At 48.8% G+C, this 21,599-nt stretch overlaps 1 protein-coding gene across 5 annotated transcripts in view; it reads left to right on the forward strand.

Moving 5' to 3' along the window:
* Positions 1-21,599, forward strand: part of DAGLA (diacylglycerol lipase alpha) — a 68,600-nt gene that overhangs the window by 23,634 nt on the left and 23,367 nt on the right. Inside the window, exons 2-8 of one of the 5 annotated variants that reach the window (XM_064453000.1) lie at positions 542-680; positions 7,143-7,308; positions 10,270-10,408; positions 10,938-11,149; positions 13,538-13,639; positions 14,241-14,379; positions 17,685-17,772. In XM_064453000.1, coding sequence (XP_064309070.1) covers positions 10,314-10,408; positions 10,938-11,149; positions 13,538-13,639; positions 14,241-14,379; positions 17,685-17,772 — 636 coding nt within the window. In that variant the 5' untranslated portion in view covers positions 542-680; positions 7,143-7,308; positions 10,270-10,313. Of the gene's footprint in view, positions 1-541; positions 681-7,142; positions 7,309-9,993; positions 10,188-10,269; positions 10,409-10,937; positions 11,150-13,537; positions 13,640-14,240; positions 14,380-17,684; positions 17,773-21,599 lie in introns of those variants that run through there. The other 4 variants (XM_064453002.1, XM_064452999.1, XM_064453003.1 and 1 more) reach the window with 4 other exon arrangements.

Consider the following 21,599-nt stretch of genomic DNA (forward strand, 5'->3'; position numbering starts at 1 on the left):
CGTGGAGGAAATTGCTCCGCAGCGATTCTCTTCGCTCGGGAGCCTGGCGCTGCCTCTGTGCTGCTTGAACGGGTGTGCTGCTGCTCGCCGGCACGCTTTTTGGGGAGGGGAGCGGGGAAGGACTGCCAAGGAGCGCTGTTGACCGCACGGTTTTCCCCGAGTTTGGCACTGATCTTGTGTTCTCCCACTTCTTTCACTCTTCTCGTATTGGCAGCGGTGGTCCGTTCAGCTCCTGTAGAATGACTGGTGGCTTTCCCTGTATGTGAGTCATCCTCTAGGGAATTCCTGAAGCAATGAGTCAAGTTATTGGGAAAACTGTTTGCCCACTAGCGTAAACTAGGAAGGCAGGGAGCCTGCCTACCAGGGAGGGTATCGTGGAGAGGCAGTTACTTCTCGGTGTGGCTGGGGTTGTCCTCTCTCTTCCTAAAGGCAGGTCACTTCAAGATTAGCTGTAGCAGGGCTACGTTGCTGAATATATATATATATATATTTCATCTTGAAATATGCCTCTCCTGATTCTTTTTCCTCCTGTTTTTTTAAGGTGGCTGATCTGATAACCGTTCCAGGGTGGGGTAAAAGTGGCAGATTTGAATCTGCCATTATTGTAGTGAAAAATAGCTTGCCTAAAGAAATGAGGCTGCAGATTGGCACCAGTCAGCTACATCTGGAATACTCCTTTTGTAAGTACTGTTTGCCACTTCATTCTGCCCTGGTTGACTTAATCCAGCCCTTGTAATGTTTACTAGAGACAAATTAATGGCTGTGTGGTTTACAACCATGAATTAACAAATTTCGAATACAGCCGTGGAATAGTACAACAAAAACAAAGAACTTTGATCCCCAATAATTGTGTCCAGGGAAAATTAACTGTTGTATCACATACGTGAGCGTGGGTTGACCGGGGTTGTTCGCATGGCCTGCTGCTGCCAGTCAGATTTGGGGTGCCCAGGTGCTCAGCATTTCTGAAAGCGAGGCACTTGCTGTATCTACAGAATTAGGGCAACAAACTTAGGTCAACATCTGAATGTTATCTTTACACATCCTTTCCCTGCCCCATTCAAACCAAGCTTTTCTTGTCACTGGTTGCTGTCTATTAAACATTAGCAGATTTTATTACCCTGTAGAACAGTAAGTTCTATTTAAAATACAAAATTAGTTTCACTTTTTAATACGTTTTTTCCCCCTAGCAACTTGGACATTATTTTTGCTCAAGCTTGGAATCGTCAGAAAGCTCAGATTGTGGGCTTCGCTAGCACAAAATGTAGGTGGTTGCAGATATGTCGGCATTGATACAACGATTGGGTGTTGTTTTTAACTAAATTAGTGTCAGCAGACTTGGATTGTGCTCCTTCTCCACTCCTAGGTTTTCAATAAAGTGGCTCATTTTAAGGTAAGCTTATCTGTCAACTTCTGTTGTTTCTTGACCAGTTATTCATGAAGACTTTTAATTTTCCATAGTCTGACAAGTATGAAGCTTGGAGTTAAACTGTGCTCCTGCTGAGGTCAAGGAGAAAAGTACTAGTAACCTTGGAGGTGTAGGGTGAGGCTCTTCTCATCTCTCAGAACATTGTTCTTCCTTTAATTTGGGCAGTTGAAATGTCTCACCTTGATCACTGTCTTTATGTACTGAAATGAAAGTGCTTTTAAGAGGAGGCCAGTGCTTATCCCTACCAATATCTTCCTTTTTGCCCATGGGCAAATCCTGGCCTGTGGGCTATCCCAGCTGGGGAAAAAAAAAAAGGGGGGAGACGAGACTTTAGATCCTGCTAGTTTGTTTTCTTCCTATTTACTCACACATCCTACTAACGGCAACTACGGCAGGCGGCACCCTGGGCAAATCCACCCATTAAGTGCACTTGCTGGAAAGACATACGCTGCTCGTGAGGGGCGCTGCCAGGATAGCGGCGTTCGGTTTGGGTATTGTGAAACAGAGGGTGGTGCTGAGATGGCGGGGGGTGTCAGGGGGTGTCCTCCTCCCACAGGGAACCGCTGGGGTCTACGGTGTCGTTGGTTTGTAGGCCTGCGATCCCGGGAACGGGCTCTGAACTCACACCGGTTCATTAGAGGAGGCGTATTCGAAAGGAGAGAATTTCTTTGTTTTTTCTTTGGTTTGGTGGATCCCTTATCCTGCTTTTAACAGGTGGTTGTAAAGTTATGAACACGTGCTGTGAACAGTGCTTTGGTATCACTTAACTCTGCTTCGGACCTTTCCATACTCTCGCACTAAACCCAGCGAGATTTGCAAGATAATACTTTTTTTTTTTCCCTCCTGAAAACACCACCGCTGTGGACAAGTACGTGCCAAACAGATACATTGGTTGTTCTGGTGTCTCTAGAATAAAAACTAGTCATTCAGAAAATGTATTCAGCTTTGCAAAGACTAGCTTTATTCCTGAAGGCAGCAGCGGTGTGGCTAGCCAGCCCTCCAAAAGCAAATGAGCCGCTGTCGCGGGCGAAAGGGGAGAATTTTATCTGGTTTCCCCTTGCATATTGCATGTTTGCGGGTGACTCCATTGAACAGAGGCGAAGGGATGTTGCCAACTTCTACTGTGTTTATTTTTTTTTTCCCTTAAATGATCACTTTCTCTCATGTAGTTGGACGGGGAAAAATACTAATCCTTGCAGTTGCAGACAAATGCTTGAAAACTTGAATCCTTTGTGTTTAAGTTGGATTAAAGTTAACTTAAATATTTTGATGATAGCGTCGCTTTTTAAAAATACTGGCGAATTTGGCCATCGCAGCTAATGGCTTAGACTGCCTGGGATTAGCAGTGTTATTGCTCAAGAGCAGATGAGAGGTCAGCGCTGGAGCCTTTGCGGTATGTGGTGCACAGCAGTGTTCTACGGGAAAATAACCAGTTTGGAGTGAATAGCAAATGCGATGCTAAACGTTCTGCATTAGTAGGGAGATTTTGAGAGCTGGTTGGTTTGTTTTTTTTTTTTGGTTGTTTGTTTTTTTTCCCTCATGAGAGAAGAGGGACCGCTTAAGAAAAACTGATAAGAGGCTTTTGAAATTCAAGGGTATAAATTATAAGGCTGCGAGGTTCAGGAAGGCAACAGGTAGGAGCTGTTGCCTGCCTTTGAAGATAGTGTGGGACTCATGAGAGCTATTTCTACCCAAGGCAGGAGGTGTTTGGACTAAGGGACAACGGGGATGGATTTCAGCAAGGAGCACATGGACTTAGAAAACATCTTGATGTGTTTATGCTGCCAGAGACAAAAGGGCTTTGTGAAGAAATAGGAGGGAGGAGTGAGCTGGGGCCGAGGTGGGCCAGCATGGGGCCAACTGGCCAGTCTGTTCTTACCAATATAATTTTGTGACCATCACCGTTGCACTTCCAAGGGTGTATTTAATGCCAGCATTTATGATTTAAGCTGGTGGGACATACAGGTAAATTCTTGTCCCCTGGGTTTTGAAGGTCAGTTTATACTCCAAGATATATTTTGGGTATCTGTGTCAGTGGGCACTATTGTAATTCCAGATCTAACCTAATCGTATTAGTTCTGTAACGATGACATTGTAGTGAGATGATTGTGGTACAGCGGCCTTATCCGGGGGGAGCTGCGCCTGAAATGTGCCAAGCCACAAGAGGCTTTTTGAACCTTTCCTTTCTCAAACCCGATGGCTTCGTCTCATGGCTCTGGCACTGACTCATTTTATTTCCTTCTCCTTGGAGAATGGGAGACCGTAAAGGAGAACCTTAAAAGTAGGTGTGAAATTGGTATTCCAAAATTAAAGACCCCATTGATTTTTTGCCAGCGTTCCCTCCCCATGCTGAGCAGCCCGTGGCTTGGTTGTAAATACGGCTCTTAGATGTTATGTTAATACATACAATAGTCTTTAAAGTACAGATCTGTTCCCTTAACCATGTTCAGTCATACTGGAACTATCCTCACAACCTTCCGGCAGCTGCTGTACCATCTGCCCCCAGGGAAGGAGCTTTCCCTGCAATTCCTGCAGGCATCACTCACAATAGGTATCTTCTGCCACTTGTAAAAGGCAGCCCTGTCTTGGAAGGGCTCATCTTCCTTTGGTGCGGTGTGATTTGTTCCCACCTTACATTATGAACCTCTGTTCCATTTTGTGTGTGTTGAGTAGGTATTCCTCCCTCTTACAAGATGCTCTGAGATATTCCCACCCTGGAAGGGCACTTCTCGAAGGTTTGGATATTTTTTCATCTGCCCTACTGCATACTTCTGCTGCTTCTTGTTGTTATGGGTAAATTGTAGAGGGGAGATAGCAACAGACCTCGCCGTCTAGTTTGGACTGCACGCGAGAGGTGCTGGAGGAGAGATGGGTTTGTATGTGTGCAAACATAGGCGAGCAAATGCCTCCTAGGCAGCTTCAGGACATTCTGTATGGATGTAACCGCATCCCCGCTTTGCCCTGCAAGGGAAGAACAATTTCCAGATTGTGAGGAACCAAGCTCAGAAAGAGCTCCATTTAAGACCCTTAAAAATAGCTGGACAAGGGCTGATGAAGTTTGATCCTAGTTCTAACTGGTGATTTCCATCAAGTACAGTAAGTGCTTATAGAAAGTCGTGTTTAATGGGAACAGGAGGTTTCTGTAAGCTGCAGGGGTGATGACCCAACCGGGGATAGAAAGCCCATGTCCCATGTGGGACGTGCTTGCGAGGAAAGGAAGGATGTGAGATTCAGGTGGGGGTGACTTGATGGGGCTGGAACACTGTCTGTTAGTGAAGTGCTATTTCAGGGGAAGGGTTTATATTTTCTGAGCCAGCAGATGTTTAAGGGTCAGGAGCGGGACGGTTAAACCTGCTGAATGTCATTTTTGGTCAGCCAAATTTGACAAATGTGGTTATTTTACAATGCTGTTGCTTTTTTAGTTCACTTTGGTATAAAAACACTTCGGCACCTGCAAGAAGTACAGAGAGCTTCAATAGCTCTAATAAATAACTTCAGAAAGAGAGGAAATGCAAATATCCTGGCAAGGGAGAGAACACAGCGCGTGGATAGAAGGAGACGAGGAAGGTTGTGTGGTGCTGTGGAGGAGTACGTGCAGTTGCCATCCTGTGTGGTAGGAGGCAGAAGGCGGTTCCAGAGGACCTAACTGGATGGAGTCAACCTGGGGGTGCTCGGCTGCTGTCCTGTGCCTGCCTGGGCTACTCAGGTGTCTCTCAGGGCTTAGAGGTGCCCCTGTTCTCCTCTCGTGGCTCCTGGGCCAGGCTGCAGCACCCGTGCTGCGCCCTCAGGACAGGTGTCTCTGGATACCGGGGCAAGGCGACCTGGTCGTGCTCTCGGGGGGAAGGGAAAGCACCTCTGCTCTGGGAGCACGGGCAGGCGGAGGAGCAGAAGGTTACCCCCGAGGAAACGATGCTGTTTGAGCTGCCGTGACACAAAGCTGGTTTTGTTTCGGTTTTCTTGATGGATTTCCCTAAGCAGCTCTAGCAGGCGATGTGTGAGAGGCGGCAGGCCTGGGCTATGACTTCTCAGCGGGGCAGCAGGTTGGGGCTGGGACGGTCCCTGGGAACACGGTGCCGTTTCATCCGTGCTGCCGGAGGACCAGCGTGCCAGTACGGGCTGCTGGATTTCTGTAGAACAGCAAAGGGCTTTGTCCTGTACTGACTCCCGCAACCATCCACAGAGCAAAGACCTAGAAATCTCCTTTCTTTTGTAGCCCTGAGCAGCGGAGATGAAGGTCTGGTTGCTGGGCCTTGAACAGTAATTATTTTGAGGGAGTTTGACTGAATGATACTGCAGGACTCTAGAGTTGAGGCAGAATTTGGGGAGACCAGCTGAAAGAAGGTGCTGACAGATACGAAACGCAGATGAGATGGGATTGCTTTGTCATGCCTGGGTCGTGCCAAGTTGCAAGCAGGTCACCGCCTCAGGCTGAGCGGAAAGGTAGGTGATGAATTTATTGAGCTAGAAGGGCTTCCTCCTGCTAATGCCTCTGTGCCGACATCGCCAGTGGTCTCTCGGAGCGCAAAGAAACTATTGGTGCTGGCGGATCCACCTTCAGTGTGGTGTTGGTCTCCCATCTTCTGCTGGACCCAAGCAGCAAGTAACGGTCTCAACTGCAGGAGGTTGAGTGGGGACCTGGAGGAGGTTTTTGGGTGATCGAGGTGGGGATGCTGAGTGGATCCAGGGATAAGGAGCTCGTGGCGGGGGTTTGCAGGGGGTTAGCGTGTTGGGCTGCGTGGGTGCGAATGCGCCCCGGGTGTCTGCATGATGCTGTGAGCTTAAAGCAAATCCCGCCTGTGGATTTGGGTGGTGGGGAATCGCTGATTCTCTCCCAGGGTGTTGGCGTGGTGTGGGTGGTCTCCCGTGGTGCGAGATCTGCGCACAGCCCTTTTACTTCGGCTCTGGCTGTGTTCAGCTTGTATTTACTTGTATACCTTCTTCTGAGGCTAATGTCAGATGTGATGGGATGTTGGATTAGACTAAATCTCCTAGGGTTAGCTGGAATGTTGTCTCGGTGTAGCATTTTTCTCCCTTGCTCTTTTCTCTAAGCCTTTCCCTACAGACAGCTAATTCTCCCCTTCCCCCACATCCTGTCATACCCCAAAGCGTGTCACAAGGAATTAACGGCTGAAAAGGCCCGGGAGAGGCTGCTCCTCTGGAACAGTCTCTCCTTTCTGTGACCGGGGTGGCCCCCTCTCTGTGCCCCTTTTGTGTCCCGTCCAATTCCCCTCCCCCTGGATATTCAGCACATGCCAGAGGAGAGACCAGCGGCCCTGAGCCTTTCCCAGCCCTGCTCCGGCAGCGCTGCCCCATGCCAGCCGCTGCAGCCGAGGGCCTCCCCGCTCACACCCGCGGCTCCGGCACAAGCCCGAACCCCTGCCGCAGCGCTCCCGGTCCCGCCGGCTTCTCGGCGGCAAGAGGGCAGGAGGTTTGCGCTGCTGTGCTTGGCTGCTGGAGGGCTTTCCTTCTCTCCCATCTCCGTGTATCTCTGACAGCGTCGCCCGCTCTCGCTCCCAGTCCTCCTTCCCACAATTCACATACAATCTCCTCAGAACAGGGATGATGTCACTTCCTTCCAGAGGGTGCCGGGGGTGTGGAAGGGGGGAGTCACGACCCCTGGCTCGGTGGCTCTCAGCAGCCTCCCCGATGAATAAATGAGGTTGCTGTCTTGGAGGGCGGGAGTTGCTCTGAAGATGATGCCCGGCTCTGTCGGCAGGCAGTCACCACGCCGTCCTTCCCTCTGCCGAGTGGGATTTTCAATGGCTGCAAGAAGAGTTTGCCGTTCCCTCCTTCGCTTGTGATGTCTGTCTCCGTGGATATGCACTTTTCCTGAAATACCCTTGCGGGAGAGAAGAATGTGCAGCGGCTGGACCACATGCCATGTAAGATTTCTGCTTCCGTAGATCTTTCTCTGATCTGAGGGTCAAGGGCTCTGGACTCCTTGCACACAGAGCCTGTGCCTGCATGTGCTTCCCCCTAATTTTGGTGTTGGGAGCTTGGGGCTTCTCGTACTGGGGTTCAGGTTTCAAGGTCCTGGGAATTTTTCACTCTCTGCAGCAATTTTAGGGGCAATGCAAGGGGTTCTTGCCGTTGCAAAACTAGGGTCAGTGATCTCAGGGCTGTTTGCACTCTGACCTTCCATTTTCCTCCCTGTTCCTCTGCTAGATCATAGCTTCATCATCTTAAATTGTAACTCCTGAGTTCTGCTACCCTGGAATGAAGCCAAAGAGTCCTCACACTGAGTGCTTTACTGTTTGTTTTTTTTGGTGGGCATTACAGTCTCAGGCCTTCTGTCATCTCCCTTCTTTCCAAACTGGGGGCAAGGCCCCAGACCTCATGGTTTAGATTTTCAACAGAGAGTCTTTGAAAATTAATCGGGACTCTTTCTGCGGTGCACCGGGAGCCTGGTAAGCATACAGCTAGGAGTGACAGTCCCACAGTGAGTATTCTCGTGCGCGACAGTGAGTGACAGGCTCTGCTCCGTCCCCATCTGCTGCTGTGGGTAAGGAATTCGCATGAGATGTTTGCTGCTCTTGCCGATCCCCTGCCTTTTAAACTGGCAGAGGGTGGTGAAAGCAGGCAGAGCACAACTGCCTGCGTCTGGAGAGGTGGAAGAGTTGTGGAAAGTGCGTTGGCGGGATGCAGCCGTAAGCCGAGGGATGATGGGAACCGCGGCCTGAGCTTGGCTGGGAGGTGCCGCGGTGGCCAGAGGAGTGAACGAGCGTGCTGGAAAGCGTGTCCGCGTATACTGAGCAGGGTTAGCAATATTCAAGGTAGAAGCGCTTTCACGCGGGTGTTACATGAGAGGCAGGCGGGTTATTCATGGCAAGGCTAGAAGGAGTTGCCAGATGGCCAGAGGAGTGAGCAGTTTGAAGGTAGAGCTGCAATGTACCGAGTGCTCTGATTATTATGTGCTAAGGAAGTGTGAATCCAAATGGTGTTGTAATTTCACATTTGCTTTGTTTGTGGAATAGAGCGTTTCCTTCACCCAAGTGAGTAACGTGCTGGAAGCGTGTCAGTCTGTTAACGATGGAATCTCCTGGAAAGTGTGAAAGGTTTGTGTAGGTTTTCAATACTTGGTGACTGAAACGGGTAGGAAGGGCTAGTGCAGCGGCCATAGGTGTCGGTACCAGAGCGGGGGGCTCCTGTTTTGGGATGGTCTGCACAGCAGGTAAGCGATGGGGTGACCACACCTGACCAGTGAATAGGTTCTGGTAGGACGAGGCAGCTCTGTAACTGCAGCGGTGGATGCTGTGATACTATCCATGGCCTGTCACAGAACCAACAGTGTGTTACTTTGAAGGTTCAAATTAGTTTAGATGTGATTATGTCACTCCCGCTCTTTTTTTTTTTTTTTCCCAGAGCACTGTTAGAGACATCATATACAAGTGAATTTTTCCCCACCCTGGTGCATGAGGTGTGGGAGATGATATTCCCTCCGAAATGCTATTGGGAATCCTGATTACATCAGAACTAACAAATGTGGACGCTTTTCATTTTTGCCCGTGAGCCTATCAGCAAATCGGCAGCTCGGTACAAAGAGCAGTTAGTACTTTGGAGATGCAGCTCTGGAGCAGCGTGGTGACTGCAGCTCACGGATGGAGCGCTCTGGCAGCAGCGCGTGAACGTGAGGACGTGAGGTTAGCGGGGTTAGGACAGGAGAAGGGCTGTGATTTGAGGTTGAGATGCATCTGTTGGGAGAACTCGGCGCTCTTGAGACGGTGGCTCGGAGCGGAGAGGCGCAGGCCAACGTGTGGTGTCCCCTGGTCTGCGGTAGCGCGGGAGGGCGCGGGTGAGAAGTGCGGCAGGGTTTAGGGTGCGGAAGAGAGGAGCAGGGATGGCTGCTGCAGTCAGGAAATCACTGGTGGCTGTGGGCAGGCGGCACAGACACGATCTCAGAAACCGAAGGTTGACAAAACCGAACAGAAGTCACGGTTGAAGCGTGTTGAACAAGAAATGCAGAAGGGAGGTAGGGTGTGCTGCAGGAAAGGACTGAGCCGCTCTGATGCGGTGGACTCGGACTGGAGCAGGCTGGAGTATGTACAGCAGAACTGAAACGGTGTGGGAGAGCTGTGCTGGGAGGAGGTGTCTGGATAGCCCTGTGGAGTCTTGTGACTTATACCACTGCTGTTTCTTTTTTAAAGGGTTTGTGAAGCTTTAAAAATAGGATTACAAACAAAATGTGGGGAGGAACAGCCAGCTCCTCAATCTTCGACCTTTTAATTGTTAGTGCCTGTCAGGCTCAGCGTGAACACAAGGGAGCTGTGGAGCTGGCAGGGTGCTTCTGTGCAACCGAGGGTCGAGTGCGAGATCTCCTAGGAGCTTGCTCCCTCAACTCTAAGTGCTTGCTGTTGGGAGCCAGTCAATAGCTTTTCCCGATGCTGCTGCTAACTGCTAATGGGTATTTTGGCTTGCTGAGCCAAGTGAGGGAGGGAACTGTTGGACAACAAGAAAAGAGGCAGGCAGCAGGTGTGCCTGTGGAAGGACATGGAAATAGAGTTGAGGCCAGTGTAACCTGTCCGGAGCACCCCGCAGCGACTGCTTACCAACGTGCAGCCCTAACAGGATTCCAAGTAATCTTGTGAAGTGGAGCTGGCTGAGTGGTGATTATGTTCAGTGAGTTACACACCTGCTTCACCTAATACTTCCCACTCTTTAAACTGTACATTCCTCTCCCATGCTCTCCTCGAGCGTGCCATGCCCCCTGGTGCTGGAAGGAAGAAGCTCTGCCATCTTTGGTGTGAAGAAGGATAGCTCTCAGGTGCAGTCCTTCTGCTGGTGTGGGGCTCTCCTGAGGGCGCTGAAGAGGGTCAGCAGCATCTTTGACTGTGGTTCTTTTCCAGGAGGTGAGTGTCGTGCCTGCTGAACTTCCTCAGACCCGCTAGCCATGCCAGGGATTGTCGTGTTCCGCCGTCGCTGGTCTGTAGGCAGCGATGACCTGGTTTTGCCAGCCGTCTTCCTCTTCCTCCTGCATACCACCTGGTAAGTGAGAAAGGCAGAAGGTTTGAATTCTCCTATGAATTCTTTTTGCTATTCCTGTTTCTTGCAGCTGTAATTCTTCCTGCGCTTATACATGCGTCTGGAAGGCTTGTTTGGGGCATTTCTGACAGACACCAACATATTTCCAGCTTCTGGTTCTTTGGATAAGTTCTAGTTCCAGTTCCAAAGAGGGAGCCTGACCAGAGCTGCCTGCATCCTCCAGTGCTACCCAAGGTTGTCCGCTGGAGTCTGGGGCTGAGTTTCTGTACAGGGGCTCAGGAAAAACAATCGGAGTGGTAGATCCCGTGGGCTGATGTGACTTGACACGGATCATCAGATTGTTCTGTCTGGGGTAGCGGGGCCTCTGGATGGCTCGTGGGGAGGAGATTTCCAGAACAAATGAATATTAATTGTAAATAGCTGTGGGACACTGAGGATCCTCAGTAGTTTGGTGAGGAGAGCAGGTGTGGGGTATTACATGCAGCTTTCTTTGGCTTACACTGCTGGTAACAAGCTGGTTTGTGACTGGCAGGTTTGTGATCCTCTCTGTGGTGCTCTTTGGGCTGGTGTACAACCCCAACGAGACCTGCTCGCTTAACCTGGTGGACCACGGCAGAGGCTACCTGGGCATCCTGCTCAGTTGTATGATCGCAGAGGTGGCAATCATCTGGCTCAGCATGCGAGGCAGTATCCTGTACACAGAGCCCCGGGACTCGATGCAGTATGTGCTCTATGTCAGACTGGGTAAGAGGCAGCGGCCTGAGGCCTCCTAATGACTCAGCCTCCACACTGCCATCTGCTATCGCAGAAGACTTCTCTCCCCACACCCTGACAAACACACAGCTTCTGAAAGACATCCAGATGGCCACTTGTATGTGATATGCATCTGAATACATCACATATACCGCACCCTGTCGTTGCTGTAAGACTTCCATGCAATGCCCCAAATATCTTTCTAGCAAACCTTTAACTTGTCATCCTCATTGCGATGCAGGTACATCCTTTTCCTCTAACAAAATATGCTCCCCTTCTGTCTCGAAACACAGATCTGCCACACTGAGATGCATCTACACTTCTCCCCCACCTTTTTTCCACACGTTTTCCAATGATACAGGCATATGTCTATGTAAATCGTGGTGGTTCTGACCCCGAGGCATGTGCATGTCCTTGCCTGTCATACAGACGCTTAAGTTTACCTCCACCTACCTTGAGACATACACTTGACCTCTTGACTCACATGTGATGCATTTCTCCATCCAGCAACCTGCACTTTGATATTCCACCTCCAGGCACCAGGAGATAAATAGGTTTACCACCTGCTCACTGGTTGCATCCTCTCTCTCAGAGTGCCTATTTGCCTTCCTAAAAACATTTCCTGTCTCACTCACCCACCAAGAACTAGATCAGAAAAGAGGTTGCTCCTTGATCTCTCATTCAGGGCTTCCCTTTCAGCTTGCCTTCCCTCCTCTGTTCTGTCGTCTTCCAGGTACAGAAACTTGATCAGGTCTTTCTGTGCTGAGTGAAGATTTTAAGAGAAATCTTTTGGAGATGCAGAGTCACCCCATTCCAAACGAAGCATCTCATGTTTTTGCATTTCTGGTTTTGCTGGATTGTTTTCATGCAGAATTTGCTAAAATAGGGGTAACCTTGCTTGAAAGCTCTGTCTGGGAGACATTTCTGCCTTTGAGTGCTAAGTGCAAATCATTAACATGACTAGCAAACAAGTCTTTCTCTCCAGTTTTCCAGACACACTGCAGTTTCCCTAGGGAAGCATATAGAGCCTGACAGTTTGAGTAACACTGTGTTAAAACCAGACTAAATGGGACAAGGGAGGTAGAGAGAATCCAAAGAGCCATTTTCCTTCCCAAGCATCATCCCCTTTTCTTCCTTGTCTGCCATAAACTAATACATGTGTTTGGGATCTGTGTTTATACTGTATCTTGGGTCTTGTAGATGCTTGTTTCACGGGGCTTTTTACTCTTCATGCCTTCATCAGTTCTGATGATAGAAATAGGAGTGTGACCATCATGTGGGCAAGGTCCACGTGACTGTCCCATTTAAGCACTTGCTGTTTAGTGCATATGAATCTAGGGAAAGAGTTCCAATATGAACCCAGGAAAGTCTCATCCGTGCTCCTGCTGCTCCTGTCCTGCAGCAGGTGATCTCAGAGGGAGGCAAACCAAGGTAGGCAAAGCCTAACTCAGTTTAAGAACATAGGTTGGGCTGATCAGGAGCTAGGTCTAGCCCTGGTTCCTTGCCCACTGCTGTTGAAAACTGCTGTGTGGCTCTTTGGACTGGTCTTTCCAGGATAGTGAGAATCTGTAGTAAGCCACGCAAGATTCTGTGCTGACACGCAGATACGGAGGGTGGAGGTTGGGGTCGACTAGGCTCGAATGTGGGTTTAGTCTCAGCTACACCAAAGGCTTGCTAGGCATTACTAAGCAAGCCATTTACCCTCTCCATACCTGATTGCCCACCTGTACTTTGGGGTTGCAATGCGTAGGGAAGGAAGGAAACACTTCAGAGCAGTGTTTCCCAACCTTTTTTGTTCCTGGGAGCTGCTGTCAACCCCCAGTTTCTTGTTCATTACCACGGTAACAGGCAAAGCTGAGGAGCCAGTGAATGACTCCTTAAGGACTGTGTCCTGGGAACTATTCCTGGAAGGACTGCGAAGGGCAGAGGAGCTGGGAGCACCTGCTAAGTGTAGTAAGCAGGATTAATCCTGGGTACACGCTATTTATTTCATATCTTTGAATCAGGCCAGCTGTCTGAAGTGGTTAAGACCTAGGTACATGGTGATTCTTGTCACTTAAGGGAGTCTTTCTGCTGTCGTGGGCGGAAGGTATGTCTGATTCACACCTCTGATACGGCCAAGGGCACTGACAGCTCTGTGCGCTTGTGGTCCTCGTGTCATTTAGGAGCAGTTAGTGTTAAGGACACATTACACTTTTGGTTCAACCTCTTGAATATCACCTTTGAAAGCACTGGGGGCCCCGTCCTGCAGTCACTTATTCTGTGCAACTGTCCTGCTAAAGAACCTGTCTTTGGGTTTGCTCACTAGAGGATGGGGAGAGGCAGTTGCTAATCCATAGGGAGATGCTGCTACTATCCATTGTGTTCCTTTTGTTTCAGCTATCTTGGTGATTGAGTTTGTGTATGCTATTGTGGGCATCGTTTGGCTAACGCAGTACTACACTTCCTGCAATGATATCACAGCAAAGAGTGTCACTTTGGGTATGTATTTGGAATGTGGTTTGTGTGCATTCCTGTGTATGCGCAGCCATCCTCTTGCCTTGGAGTGCTAATTCACTCGTGCGTGCGGGGATTGACTGTTGGAAGTGGATTGTAGCTGTAAATGTGGTGCTTGTTTTCCTGAGACGTTATTGCTCAGAACAGTTGTTCTATTCATTTGTTTGTGCTGTCTGCGCTGAGGCAAGAATGCACGTTCCCATGGAGGGGTCTGGCTGGGGAGTCTGTAAGACCTGGTTCCCCGTCTTCAGTTCAAAATGGCTTTACTGTTTTCCTGGAACTCCTTTTCAATCTCAGCCAGCCTCCTGTGGGGGTGATGCTAATGTTTTGGTCTCCCTAGATACTCGGTGAATATTTAATGGCCTTCTGCATGGGCAATCTCCTCAAACAGCTGGAAAACCTAGCTGGGGTTTAGAAGCCTTTCCAGAGGATTTCCTTTTGCTGCAGCTGGCTGCAATAGTGTTTGGGGTAACTTTCTCTGCCCTGCAGCAATGGAGAGGCGGGTGCGACATGTGTGGCGAAAAGCAGGAAGCGATGCTGCCAAGAGTTATGGGCAGAGCACCCGACTTCTCTTCTTTCTTTGCAGGAATGGTGGTGTGCAACTGGGTTGTCATCCTGAGCGTCTGCATCACCGTCCTGTGCGTCTTCGACCCGACAGGCCGGACCTTTGTCAAACTGCGTGCCACGAAGCGGAGACAGCGCAACCTGAGGACATACAACCTGCGGTAAAGCAGCATTTCTGCAAGGATGCCCTGCTTTTTTTTTTTTCATTTGTTTGGTTCTTGACATTCTCCTTGCCTTGCTTGAGGGAGCTTTCGGCTTCAGGCATTGCTTCCCTTTGCTGGTGAGGGTGATTTTGGAAGAACGCGGCTCAGAGGCTCAGACTGTCAGGTGCTGTGTGTGGGCATCTGTATCCGAAGGAGGCGAGGCAAGGCGGTATCTGGCTGGGTTGCACGTTTAGTCACTGGATTTGTGAATCCTTACGGGCACCTTGAGCCAGTGCTGACCACAACAGCTTGTTTGTCTGTCCTGTAACAGTGAGGCAGTGCTTAGATTTTGCTTAGGTTGAGGCAGTGTCTTCTTCCAAAGCCCCTTTCTTCCTTTATTTTTTTTTTTTTTGTCTTCAAAATACGACCTTTTGGCCTGAGGTTTCTTGTATTTGGTCTTGGCCAAGAAGCAATTTCTTTTGTGTTGGCAGTCAGATCTCTTAATTAAGAATTGATTGCATCTTTGGGCTACCCAGATGGGGATATGAAAGCTTTTTTCACCAAGCAAGGCATTTTTCAGAAGTTTTTCTTCCAGTAGCAGGACAACACAAACAGGCTTTGTTTTCTTACGCAGTCTTGACATATGTAACTGTCAGTGAGGAATGTGGCTTTACAGGGCTAGAGGGCATTAGGTTTTGATTGAATGCGAAAAAATGAGGCTTTTAAAAAATACTCTGCAAATTTGGCATGTCTCATTGGGCCTGTGTATTCAAGGGATGTTTTGAATACATGCTCTTACAACGTCTTGAAACCAGATCCTTCAGGTTGTCTTTCTGAGGAAGAACCAGGCTTTTCTAAGGACGGTGCAGCGAGTTTTGTTTGAAGGAGCCTGGGGATTTTTATTGCAGAATGAGTAGGACATTCTTCCTAACCCTTCCAACGTGTCACTAACACTAGCCTGGACTGTTTGGAGTTAGCGCCCTGTTAGCCTAACGTGTGCGATCGCCGCGTTGCCACCAGGACGTTCTCAGGGAGACGGGGATGCGAAGCTATGACGCTGCTGTGGATCCAGTACCCCGCATCACAGCAAAGCCGTTTGGCTCGGAGCAGCATTTTTCCAAAGGGAAACAGTGTGTCACAGATTGCAAAGGTGTTTTGGTTTGGGTTTGTTTGTGGGTTTTTTTTGCCAGAGAAATTAAAAGTAAATCAAAACAAACCCCAGAATGATCTTCCCTGTGAGGAGTTTTGAGATCCCAGACAACCGAGTGAAGGTATTTGTCCCTTGGGCCGCGGCCAGGTTTTTCCCTCCAGGCCCGTAACATTTTTGGAGAGCTTGTGCCTGCTGTTTGCAGATTTCCACTCTTGAAAGGGAGTGTTAACAGATGTTAACAAGCAAAATGCTGTGGGCTATAATGTGAAAGGGAAACATAAAATGTTACTATGTGTTCACTACTAAAGCAATTGTTTTCAGAGAATATATTTTTAAATTCTCCGCTCACTCGAAGCAATCCTTTCCAAGGAATACATTATGAAGTTCTCTCCCTGTTTCTGGATTGTGATCCTGCAAGATGCTGAGGGCCAGCCCTTCCTACTGAACTCCCTCTGTCTGCAGCGATACGTGCCTTCTGATGCACAGCAGTAACTTGATCTTTGCATTACACTTAACCTGCGCCGTATTTCCTCTGTCCTAACTCATGAGAAGACTTGATTTGCTCGTCACATTAAGAAGACACGTAACTTTGGCTTCCTTTTTGTGGTACTCTGCTGTAGCTATTGGACTCTGTTACACAGTGGTTTCCCTTTACCAGTTGCATCGTGATGTGCGTGGGCTTGTATGTTCTTGCAGAGCTAAGGAAATAAAACAACAAAAGGCTCAGCTAATTGTGCTGAGGCCTTTCTAAGAAACTGGTGTTACAGCTCATACTGAACATGTGGAAGTTCAGTGTTAGGAAGAAAGAATTTGGGAAAAGTTGGAGCACACTTGCTCGTTCAACCCCCACAGCGAAGTTGTGGAGTTCTTTGCATTGCTGCCTGAGTTCTTTGGCATTTGATGGAGCAAACTGAGTCCTGCCAGCTCTTGTCTTAGGACACTCGTATTTCTGTTCCTCTTTTAGTGTCTTCCTTGGAGGTTATGGATAGTTGTTTTAAAATGCTCAGGCAGGAGTCGTTGCATTGCCCTGCAGGATCTGCTCCTTCTGTTGCAGGCAGATACTCCTTTACCAGCCGCTTTCTTCCAGGCGCTCCCCACTTTCTGTGCTCGGGCTTTCCCTGATGTGACCATTTGCCAGAAAACAGAAGCAGTCTTTTTTTTTGATTGGTCTGACCTGTGTTGAGTTAGTCTGTGTTCCCATTAAACACGACCTGGCATTAGAGGAGCTGCGGACTTCGTTACGTGGGTCGGTAGCGTGGTGCTCTGGCTGCCCGCTTCAAAGCCACTAAGCCTGACTCGATCTGAGCATTGTGTGCAGGTACGCCAGGCAGAAATACATGACTGCCACCCTGCTGGATGTAGTAGTTAGGACAAGCTCACAGCAGTGGAGTAAACTCAGCTGTAGTTCATTTTAAAGAGGGTTGTCCAATTAACTAATTTTGAAGCTGAAATTGAAATGTCATATAAACCAAATGTGGGTTGAGCTAAACCTTCTGTATTCAGCCTTTTTAAAAACTTTTTCTAATTGAAAGAAAACCTCTAGCTTGCCTTTCTTTTTTTTTGGTTCAAGTTATGCACCCTACTTGACTAAAGAGTGCAAATTGTTTCAGTTCTGAGACTGTATTATGTTTAATGACTATATTTTTCCAAATAAGCTATTTATTGGAAAAAAAATTGCACAGCTCCTCTCATACTAAGTGCTCAGGGTCTTTTGTAGCATTCCCACCCCTCGCCCCGAAGCAGAGGTTTCCTGCTGAGCGGCAGTACAGCCTAGCACATGATGCAGCTGCCAAGTCACCAGCAGACCCTCCTTCCATCCGGAGCTCCAGGTGCTCTTGGGCATCCCGCTTCCAGCAGATACCGTAGAACAACAGTACCTTCATTACAGCCATCCCGTTCAGGCTGAATATTGTGTATAAAAATACAGAGGTTTGGTCCTGGCCAGAACAGGTAGATTACGAACGACCCTCCTGTCCTATAAAATGAGCCAAGTTGTTAATCTAAATGTGGCCTCCTTGTCTCTGCTAGAGCAGGATAAATATAAGAGTACGGCGTAGCACGTTTTTTACCAGTGATGGCGTAAGCTGTGTGACTTTGTATTGAACCCTGCTGTTTGTTTGCAGTCGTGTTCTCCTGCCCGTCCTCATGTGCACACTCCACCCTTTATTTATAGACACCGCCTGGAAGAAGGGCAAGCCAGCAGCTGGACACGCAGACTCAAAGTTTTTCTTTGCTGCACACGGACAAAAGACTCTCAGTCGGTAGGTACCAAGCGTCTCCTGTCAGAAAGCGAGCTGTGAGTACGGCCGACGATTCGGGGACTGAGCAGGGCGTAGCGGCGTGGGGTTGCTGCTGTCAGGCCTGGGCGATGTGCGTCTCGTTTCACCGTGAGTGTTCTTTGAGATCTGGAGGCAGGAGGAATCCAGCGAGCCTTGACAGTAGTGCCTGCAAGGGCTGGAAGTGCCTTCCAAGAAGCAGCAAGCTGAGCTACCCTCGGAACGACCAGGCTTGAAATTTTGCTGCGTGGTGGTTCCTTTCCCTTCCTTTCAGCCCAAGTAGCCCAAACGAGCACTTGCATTTCTGCAGGAGGGTACCTGGGTATGTCATGCAGAAATGTTTCCCCCTGGATGCAGATGTCACGTCGCTGGGTAGGGCAGTTGTCTTTTCAAAATGGCTCGTCTTAACCCTCTGGCTTTGAGTATTACAGGACCCTGTCTGAAGGTGAAGTTAGTAGCACTGAAAAGCAATGTTGTCAGTGGCAAACTCTTGTCCTGAAGTTGACGCTGCTGCCATGAACTGGGGTAATAATTTTAAGTGAAGTTATCCGTGAAAGAAATACATATTTCCGTTATGTTTAGGTTCAACGTTTGACAGCGCTTTGTGGTCAGCTTCAGTTTCCCCTTATCAGCCAGTTTGCTTCGGCAGTTTCTCCTGTTCTTTGCGTCAGTCTCATCCCCTTAACAAGGAGACGCCTCTTTGAAAGGGGGAAAAGGCAAACCTGTCGGAATCAGCGAAAGAATACTTCTGGATTACTGACAGTCAAAACCTACTACTAAATCCACAGATTCACATGAAAATCATTGGTTTGAAGTTTTCATGTGCTGCAGTTGGGATTTTCCCTTGCTGTTACCTGTCCAGCAGGGAAGGATAAAGGGCTCGATACTGCTTCCCCCCAAAGTTAGCCATCCATTCCTACTGGAAGCAGTGGGAGCAGGTTTGCGCCTCAGGGTGATACTCAGCAGGGCTTCTGAGGACCTGCTGGAAAAGGTGAGCGCTAAGGTGGAAAATTTTGCTGATAACTTGTAATATTTAAGTTGTTCAGAATTACGAATATTTGAGAATTCTTGAAAGACCAGGCAGAACCAGGGAATTGTTATCAAAGACAGAAGAAAGTTACAGAGATGAGGTGAAGCTTGCATATCTGAAGAAACAATTTAAATGACTTGCATACGCTGGGCTCTGAATTAGCTACAGCCTCTCAGGAAAAGAGCTGGGAATTATCAAGGACACTTCAACAAAGACATCAGTGCACAGCGGTAGCCAAAAAATCAGAAAAACGTTTAGCTTCAGTAGAAGGGCATAGAAAATGACAGGGGAAACAGCAAGGGACCGACCACATCAGTGATGGCCTCACTAAATATAGCCTGGTGTTTGGTCTCCTAAAAGATGCAGCAGAAAAAGGAGCATATTGGAGGGAATACGAACTTGTATAGGAAGAGAGATGAGACTGGGATTTTAACCTCAAAAGGGAAAGGTGGAACAAGATGAAGAGCTGTGTAAGAATAATGGAGAGTCAGGGGAAGGCTACCTGAACATTTGTTCGTCACAGATGGCAACCAGTATGAATTAGACTAGAAGGGTTTGTTGGTAAGTGCTGTGTAGTCGCCCGCAGGGTGCGGTTTCCAGACGGCTGCAGGAATTGTCGTAGCCCTTTTGCGGAAATCCAGCAGCCCGTACTGGCACGCTGGTCCTCCCGGCGGCGTGGATGAAACGGCACCGTGTTCCCAGGGACCGTCCCAGCCCCAACCTGCTGCCCCGCTGAGAAGTCATAGCCCAGGCCTGCCGCCTCTCACACATCACCTGCTAGAGCTGCTTAGGGAAATCCATCAAGAACACCGAAACAAAACCAGCTTTGTGTCACGGCAGCTCAAACAGCATCGTTTCCTCAGGGGTAACCTTGTGCTCCTCCGCCTGCCCGTGCTCCCAGAGCAGAGGCGCTTTCCCTTCCCCCCGAGAGCACGACCAGGTTGCCTTGCCCCAGTATCCAGAGACGCCTGTCCTGAGGGCGCAGCACGGGCGCTGCGGCCTCGCTCAGGAGCCCTGACAGGCTCCCGAATAGCCTGGTTTCTGAATTTCTCTATTTTATTCAGGAATACAAAATATTTCGCTTCATGTCAAGCTTTTTTTAACAAACTTTTCATTCTGCAGCGACCCTGGTTTTACTTTTTTTTTTTTCTTCAGTTCAGGATAAAAGCAGAACCTCCAAATTCCATGTGCTATTGAATTTCCATTTTACATTCAGCCTGAGCAACTCCCAGCCTCTTTTCTTTTCAGAAACAAGCTCTGGCTTTGTGTGTCCTGGCATGACAGCCTGTGGAATGAATGTGTATGTAATGGATCAGAAATGAATCCGGTGCTGTCTCTCCCAGTCTTCACGGAAAAAATGTTCTAGCAGAGGATCATCGTCCTCTGGGCTGGAAAATAGTTCTGCAGAGTGGACATGGCGCTGGGGCAGGAATCGGTTCTTATGGGTCTGAAGCGCCAAGTCTCCACCGGCTCTGCCTGCCCCAGAGCCTGCAGAACACTACGGTCAATCCTGCGATATAGGATCAGGTGCTTCAGCAGAAACTCATACCTCGGAACAGAACGTACATGTGGAACTTCCATTACGGCCTTTTACTGCGGTCAGATTATTGAGGGGTGTTGCTGTCACCATGGGTTAATGGGTGTTTGTCCTATTTTTACGTCGAGGCTGTTTGTATTTCTTCTGTGCTTATAGGAACTGTGCTAAGATTTATGGGGTCAGCACTTCAAGGATACTGCAGTTGTGATGTCGGAGAGGTTAATGCCGGTCCATTTGGCCTTCAAAGGCACAGCTGGCATGGAAACCTGCACAGTTGGCACCTGAAACCCCATTCTTAATGGTGATTTAACTTGCTTCTGTAGGCAAGTGAAAAATGATAGAAGGTAATCTTGCACTCCAGGAGTTTGTCAGAGATGAAAGAATGTAGGTCATTTCCTGCCAGACTGCTAGGGAGAGAAGGGATTTACTTTCTTGCCTGTCAAAGAAGAGAGATGGAGAGATCCTGTCCTGAAGACCAGCCCTTCTTCAAGTGCATGGCTGAGGCTTTCTACAGCCAAGACTGCAGTCGCGTGGCTTGAGGTGCTGAGTAACGGGTGCTGTGAAAATACAGGCTCAAAGTTCAGGATAAGGCTGGGACAGACCTTGGTAGGAGAGGTTGAGCAGGTGGCAGGGAGTCGAAATAACTGACCATTTGTGTACTACAGCACCTGCTCAGTCCTGCTTTTTGTTGATCCAACCTCTGGGTCGCCCGTTGCCTTTAAGCTTGCTGGGCTGAGCGATGGCCAGATCAGCATTGGCTCACCATCCAGCCCGGCTCCAACAGCACAAACCGTTCTCACTTAGAGTCTTGGGTTTTTTGTAGTACAGAGCAAAAGGGAAAATAACACGTCTCCTCAAAATATCTTTGTCACTCTGCTTCGGAGCCTTTGCTTGACCCTCTCACGTCACTTCTGTCCCTCCTGTGATGTCTTCCTTTTTTGGGTTTGGTCACCTCCTCTTCTGGGAGCTCTGCATTTAATGACTCGGATCTTTTTCCAGGTTTTCCTTTTCTGGCCCTTTTGCTTGGGTGTAATCCAACATAACCCTGGAAAAGCCTCGTAACTTGGTCTGCTCCTTCAGTACCAAGAGCTGCCGTGGGTAGCACGTGCTGCTTGTGATTAACTCTTTGAAATCACATAGCAAAGAGTGTGATGGTGAACCCTGAGCAGCTACAGAGACTGTTCAGCAGCAGGATTCAAAAGCTGTCACTGTCTGTGATGTGCCTGGCGTGGTGAGGTCTAGGTT

Source organism: Phalacrocorax carbo, chromosome 5 (genome assembly GCF_963921805.1).
Source record: "Phalacrocorax carbo chromosome 5, bPhaCar2.1, whole genome shotgun sequence".
Lineage (NCBI taxonomy): Eukaryota > Metazoa > Chordata > Aves > Suliformes > Phalacrocoracidae > Phalacrocorax > Phalacrocorax carbo.